The sequence below is a fragment of the Ostrea edulis genome, chromosome 9 (genome assembly GCF_947568905.1).
Source record: "Ostrea edulis chromosome 9, xbOstEdul1.1, whole genome shotgun sequence".
Lineage (NCBI taxonomy): Eukaryota > Metazoa > Mollusca > Bivalvia > Ostreida > Ostreidae > Ostrea > Ostrea edulis.
In genome coordinates this window covers 57,014,247-57,021,098 of record NC_079172.1, presented here as the reverse complement: position 1 = coordinate 57,021,098, position 6,852 = coordinate 57,014,247, and the positions used below count along the sequence as shown (strand labels likewise).

Sequence of the window (6,852 nt, the reverse complement as noted above, 5' to 3'; positions counted from 1 at the left end):
TTATTTCGCGCACCCTTTAATAGAGATGCATACGAATTTAATGCGCATTAGTTTACTTCGCATTAAATATTACCGCCGTGTGAACGCTATTTAATTCGAATTAATTTAATGCGCATTATTTTACTTCGCATCAAATTTGATGCGAAGTAAAATTTAATGTGCATCCGTGTGAACGAGGCATTAAACTCTAAAAGGATATCAAGAATTTTTTCATATATTAAGTGCATAAAGGTCATTATTTATTTTCATTACTTGTATTAAACTTTGTTTTTATCTGTATTGTTAGAGACATGATTATATATCTATTCCATGTTTTGCATTGGTTTCTGTTGTTTATATTGTATTTTGTTGACACCAACAGACAAATCAATGGTATTCGCCGACGACCGTTACCGGTTCTAAAAATTATGTCGTTATGGGGGATACGTTAAAACGCTTTATTTCACTTAGACGCTTGTAAACACTGAAATGGAAAGAGAAACTTACGTAAAGTTTTCCGTCTCTCGACTCAAAGACGAGTTAAAGAAAAAAGGAGCCACCACGAGAGGCAGAAAAGCCGACCTTATAGACAGGTTTGTAGTTTCATACCTCATAGCCGTTATTTTCGTTTGTAATATTTCAACAAATTCGTAGCTCTGCACCCATGCAGACGACGGAGGATGTTTACGCCGGCATGATTATGCCTAGATATTGTTTTGATGCTCAGTGCGACAATTCTTTTATCAAAATTCATCAAAATTCAATAAATTAATGTGATATAAGTTATATTTATGTCATCAATTATACGTAATAATTATAGTACTATACGGACTGTTGTTAATATTGTAATACATGATACAATGGCATTCACTGACATGTACTAGTACGTCTTGGTACCTAATATTTTTTTTTATGGGAAGTGGACATTGTACAGTACTTTATTGTAAGCTTAAGGCATATGATAGAAATAAAGATTTCAAGAATGACCCAATTCATATACCTGAGCCTTTGGAAGTTGATTGGCCAACGAGGGGATTTCAACAGCTCCAGGAATCACATAAAGAAGAAATCCCAGAGATATGCATTGAACAGATAGACATGTATTTTGTACATAGATTAGCAGGTTTGTTCTTATAATTTACAACATTTTTGCAAAACATACATCTAACATTAGGAGTCATTTAATGAATGTGTAATATCTTATAGAATAATTTGTACATATATATAATTATGTGTTTATGAGTAAATAAATTTTAAAATCATGAGCTTGTACTTATGTGTAGGTGACAGACAAAGCACTGGTGATGTCAAGGCTATCGAGAAAGGAAGGCTGCTTGTTGAAAGTGATAGAGTCTTGGCTGTGTCATATTTAAAGGAAGATAATTCCCTGTTCTTTACAGGCATTGTTGGCGCAGCCATGAAAACAAAGGCAAGTATTACATTTAATTTGTGGATATAATATACATTGTAGTACTAATTGTACATGTACCGTGTATGTTATCAGTTATTTTCTCTTATTTTATTACTTTGTACTGAGATATTTTTGTAAAAATAACTAAAAAAAATTATATTACCCAGAATACATGTATGTATTTCAAATTAAAGGTAACATACAACTTCAAATTAAAATTTGACAAAAACTCGGGAGACATCTTGAACAGCCATTGTGAGTGTCCTGCAGGACGAGGTCCCCATGGAACTTGCAAGCATCTTGCTGCTGTTGCCATAGTTTTACTCTCTTGTTCTGAAGGAAAAGGTTTGAGGATTCAGAGATCATGCACAGAAAACCTGCAGACATTTCATAAACCCAAACATTCATACTCAGGTAAAAATACATGAATATTATGTGATGTTCCATGATGAACAGAAGCAATAGTTTTATGACCATATATTGAATCAAGTACAATAATTTATTTTTTTCCACATGTTTAACATATTCAAATTTTGATATAGGTTCACCAGTCAAAGCTGAAGATCTGCCCAGGAAGCGGAATCTGACTGATGATTTTTTAAATGATCCCCGCCCTGAACATCTAAAAGGTGTAGCTGGTTACCCGGATAGGGTTCGCAATATGGTCTTAAACCATTGTGCAGAGACCTCAGACAATCTGACATACAGATATCTCATCGAGAAAGCAAATATTCAGGTAAACATAAGCATGAAAATGCATTACTCACACAAGCAAGAATCTCACTTAATGTCCCTGTACATCGCTAATTATAAGCAGCGTCAAGTCAAAAGTATCTCGCTAGTGAACTTATAGCAAGCTATATTAGTAATGCATATAAAATGTTGATTTTAAAATTATAAGTCTGTTAATCTAAAGCAGTAAGTAGTGATGGGTAAAACTGCACATATAAAATAAAGTGTTTAATAACAAACAAACTGTAACACCTTTTGTTTCACTAGGCAGCAGTATTGGACCATGATTATTTGGAAAGACCCTTCACAGAGTATTGGGTTCAACGAGCTGTTGAGGTAGGTCTTTTGTTAATTGGCTCAAACTGCATTTCAACAAAATTAAATTTTATGACATTTGTGCAAATGTTGTATATGTGTTAAAATAAGATATAATGTGCAATGTAAATTGATTGCAAGGATTTTTTCTCATGTTCATATGTATTACTAATACCATGCAATTTTATACTACAAAACACAGTACAAGATATATGGTTTTTGTTATATACAATTTTTTAAAGGTAACAGCAGATAAAGTAGTTGCCATTGAGGAGCAGACACGTGGACAAGCCAGCTCAAATAATTGGTTCAAGGAGAGATCATGGCGGATCACAGCCTCAAGATTTGGAGATATCTGTTTAGCTAAAGATAGGCGTAATAGGCAGAAACTCTGCGAGTCTCTATACCAGCCTTCTGCTGCTGTATTTCACAGTGAAGCTCTAGTCCATGGACGTACCTACGAGACACGTGCTATTAGGTATGTTTTAGTGTGAGCTAGTCAGACAATCACGTGTACAGCAGAGACCTGGTTTGTAAATCTTAACGCTCTATATAAGCATTGGTCAAATCAGTAAATTATTATTTACATATATTATATGCCTTTTCTTATTTTTATCTCTCATTACAGATCCTTTGAAAGAGAGACTGGCCAAGGTGTTCAAAGATGTGGTTTCTTTGTTGATATGGATCGACCTTACTTGGGGGCATCACCGGATGGACTCGTTGGCAATGATGCACTAATTGAAGTCAAATGTCCCTTTGCTGGTCGCTTTGAGAAGATTCAGCCTGGAAAGTACTTCCCATATCTAACAATGGACTCTGTAACTGGTGAAATGAAATGAAACCCACCTCTAAATATTTTTTCCAAATACAAGGCCAAATGCTTATTGCCAAAAAACAAATTTGCTATTTTGTTGTATACACTTTCAAAGATTTGTTCATCCAGAAAGTACATATTGATGTAGAATGTTGCCAGAATTCTCTTCTTCCAAAGCTTGATGTATTCTATGATAAATTTTTCATGCCATACTTGTTATCCTTGCTGTAAAGTGGAAGCATATATGCAAACTTGTGTAAAAGTTTCTTCTAAATGATTTATCGAGACAGTTCATTTTTTTTATACAGAATCTTTTTTGTATTCATGATTTGATTAGAGTCTGCAAATGATTCTTCATGTTTTTTTGCCTAAGTTTCTGCCCAGAATGCCAATCAATTTCAGATGAAATACATTGCATATCCATGATATGAAATTTTCTGTATTGACAATATACATGTAACAATGCATAGATGTTGGTTATATAAAGTGTTAAACTTTTTAAATTGATTTTTAAAAAAAGATATTGTACTTTGACCCTTTCAAGGTAAATAGCTTTTACACTTAAAAGTTGATATGTCTACCAAGATCCTTGTATGATGTATCCCTTTGAATATTGACAGCACATGTTGCATAAAGGATACAAAAAATGTACGATACATTTAAAACTTGTAAGCAGAAATATGAACACAACTTTCAAGGGATTCACTGTATGTGCAGGGCATACATTTATTAAACTTAGACATGTATGCATGTACATTTTGATATACTACTGGCACATGTTTAAGCACTTTTATCAACAATGCAATTCCTAAAATTTGACAACATAAAACAAATGTACACAATTCTGGACGCTAGGGGGATTTTTGACATTGGTAGCTCATGTTTCAAAATTTTGAACCTCTTTGCAAGCCCAATCACCATCTCTACATGAATACGTTTTGAGGCAACTCGCCTATCTCTAACTATTTCTTCGGGGTCAAGTTGGCTTTTGCCCTTGAGAAACGTAGGTGTATTAATAAAAACATTCTGATTCTCAAATAAATCTTGAACAAGAATTCCCCGATCTGCCATAATGCTGTCACCAGCATCAAATTTGCCTACATCTAGCAGAGTAGAGTGTTCAATGATTTGTCTGTCAGACACAGAGCCCCCATAAGTAAAGGATACATAAGATACTGCTCCATTTGGATTTACACCTACCATGGTTTTCAACGTGTTTTTGTGTTTATAAGAAGACCATGTTTTGGATTGTGCCTCAACATTTGATGGTTTGTGAATTGGTTGCTCGGTTGCATCTAAAATTACGCATGTATTGGGAAACTTTTTAGCAAAATCTGTTGGCATATGTTCTTTAATGATGTCTTTAGAAGGCCAGAATTGTTTCTCTAACTCTTTTAATTGAAAATACAAAAAGTTAATCCAAGTTGTTACAATTTTAGAAACAGTAGATTCACAGACTTTAAAGAGCATAGCAAGTTCCACATCTTCATTTGCTTGTCTCAGTTTCATCAGAGTTAAAAACAACTGATCTTGTGGACTTAATAAGCCACATTTGTAATTCAAGTCAAAAGCTGCTGGCCCAAGAATATTAAAGAGAAGCATGAAATGATCATAGCCATTCAAACCAGTGTAATAAGAAAGCATCTTAGTGTCCAGTTTCATACCTTCAATTGAAAATCTACCTAAGGTAGGTATGTCACACTGGATTTCTTTCTCAGCTGTTGAACACATTTCTTCTGGCATGGATGTGGACATACTTGTAGATGACTGATCTACGACAACTTTGTGATGTACAATCAATTCATCCATATATATGGGCAGGTCTTCAATCATTGGAGTACATGTATCTTGAGTAGACTCTCGCAGCCTCTTTCGCTTAGCTCTGTCAGATTCCTGGGTAGTACTGGTATTCTTGAAGTCAAAAACAGAGGGCGCAGCTCCATACTTAAGTCGTCTTCGTTCACCTGTCACAAATTGAATATGTTACAGGAATGTTGGTTGTAAGTTATACTTTATATTTAAAAGCTTTAAGATTCGCTAATTATAAACTAGATTTGTTATAATTGATTTACATAAATAGTCATGTAGCAAATTCAACCTTGCATTTTTAGCAGTCACTTCTACTGTAAAAAATATTAGGTGTGGGGGGGGGGGGTGTCACCAAATATATGAAAATAACACCAGAAAATGGTGATTGTTAATGTGGAGACCCAATCTAATTAAAATTAGATCTTCCATCCGCTCCCCAGTTTGGGGAGCGGATGGAAGATCTAATTTTAATTACATTGTGTGGAGACCAGGACTCAGCTGGTTATATGTGTGTATATATATATATATATACATATATGGTATCATAGCACTCTTTCATCCTGTAACGTTTTATCAAAGCAGTATATGTCTCGTCATATAGCCTAGTATTATATTAAATGAATACTGTGATACATACCACATGTCAGTAGTTGCACCTGAAAAAGAGTAAAAACAAACCACAAAGCAACGCATTCAAGAATGTAAAAAAGAACGTTATCAATACACGAATACAAGACAAAATGAAGAAACTTTATAAATCAATATTTGAAAGAAGGAAAAATTCAAACAATTCAACAAATCAATTGACGATGCAGCTTTATATAACTGATTGATAGGACCTCGATCTAACCTGATTCGGTGATTTTGTAGTCATCTTCTGTGAAGTGTATATGGCAAACAACGTCTTCTTTTCCTGGGTTCCATAATTTTTTTGTTTTCCTATCCATCCGTTTGATCGCTACCCTCCATTTCAAGAGTAATTCCTGATCTGTGGGAAACTTGTGACCCCCAAAACCACCACAAAGTGGAACACAACAATATTTCACATTGTTTACTTCAAGCATCTAATTGATAAAGCGTTTTCAGTATCCCCCATAAACCGTGACTAATATTTAAAACCGGAAACGGTGCTGGCGTAAACTATTGAATAAAGTGCAAAAAGATCAAGTTTAGAACACTGTAGCTCAATAACTTGTCTTTTCAGTTTCCTAATTCTCCTTCAACGTAAAAATTAAAGATACACTTCCCAAAAATTGACTACTCCAAATGTCAGGTGCGAATCTCTTTAAAATATAGTTGTAAATGCGCATTTTATCGAACAAATACGTGTTCTATATTCAATTCAATTTGGTGTTGATGAAAATATGAACATTTCAACATCGTTTAGATATTTTAATGTCCACCAAATGGTTATCAATATAACACTATATAAATATTGCATGTAGTTGAGGGTAACATTAGAAATTTTCACCCCGAGAAAACCATTGTCAAACTACATGCAATATTTGAATGTTATATAAAAACTTACGTCTGTTTACATTTGATCAATCACTGGCATGCGATATCTCGTATATCGATATGGGTAATCGCGTTTATTACAAACGCTCAAACTACGTCGTCTAACACTCTACGGCGAACCGTAAGCGCATAAATTTGACGCATGTGATAATTCTTATGATATCACCCGTTGTCAAGTAATGTTACCCGTTGCTAGATACTATCACCCTGGAGCGCGTGTTTTCTGTTCTTAGAGGGTAACAATATTTTTTTTCAAACACTTCTCGATCAA

The 6,852-nt window shown here is 34.4% G+C and overlaps 2 protein-coding genes across 2 annotated transcripts; one reads left to right on the top strand and one right to left on the bottom strand.

Moving 5' to 3' along the window:
- Positions 1 to 371: 371 nt before the first annotated feature.
- On the top strand, positions 372 to 4,096 carry LOC125653162 (uncharacterized). The gene is made up of 7 exons (XM_056149679.1): positions 372 to 1,102; positions 1,263 to 1,408; positions 1,585 to 1,804; positions 1,933 to 2,126; positions 2,390 to 2,458; positions 2,680 to 2,915; positions 3,066 to 4,096. The coding sequence occupies exons 1-7, from the start codon at positions 832 to 834 to the stop codon at positions 3,277 to 3,279; spliced, it is 1,350 nt and encodes a 449-aa protein (XP_056005654.1). The 5' UTR covers positions 372 to 831; the 3' UTR covers positions 3,280 to 4,096.
- LOC125653163 (uncharacterized) lies at positions 2,061 to 6,111 on the bottom strand. The gene is made up of 4 exons (XM_048882525.2): positions 5,914 to 6,111; positions 5,701 to 5,719; positions 4,919 to 5,218; positions 2,061 to 2,484 (listed from the first exon to the last, which is right to left on the bottom strand). The coding sequence occupies exons 1-4, from the start codon at positions 5,935 to 5,937 to the stop codon at positions 2,480 to 2,482; spliced, it is 348 nt and encodes a 115-aa protein (XP_048738482.2). The 5' UTR covers positions 5,938 to 6,111; the 3' UTR covers positions 2,061 to 2,479.
- Between the last annotated feature and the right edge of the window lie 741 nt (positions 6,112 to 6,852).

What these genes read in the sequence shown, in the direction of transcription:
- LOC125653162 (XM_056149679.1), top strand. Translation starts at nt 832, where the DNA reads ATGATACAATGGCATTCACTGACATGTACTAGTACGTCTTGGTACCTA. An exon ending in TTTTGTACATAGATTAGCAG is followed by an intron (nt 1,103 to 1,262) that starts GTTTGTTCTTAT and finishes ACTTATGTGTAG; the next exon opens with GTGACAGACAAAGCACTGGT. An exon ending in GCGCAGCCATGAAAACAAAG is followed by an intron (nt 1,409 to 1,584) that starts GCAAGTATTACA and finishes TTCAAATTAAAG; the next exon opens with GTAACATACAACTTCAAATT.
- LOC125653163 (XM_048882525.2), bottom strand. Translation starts at nt 5,937, where the DNA reads ATGACTACAAAATCACCGAATCAG.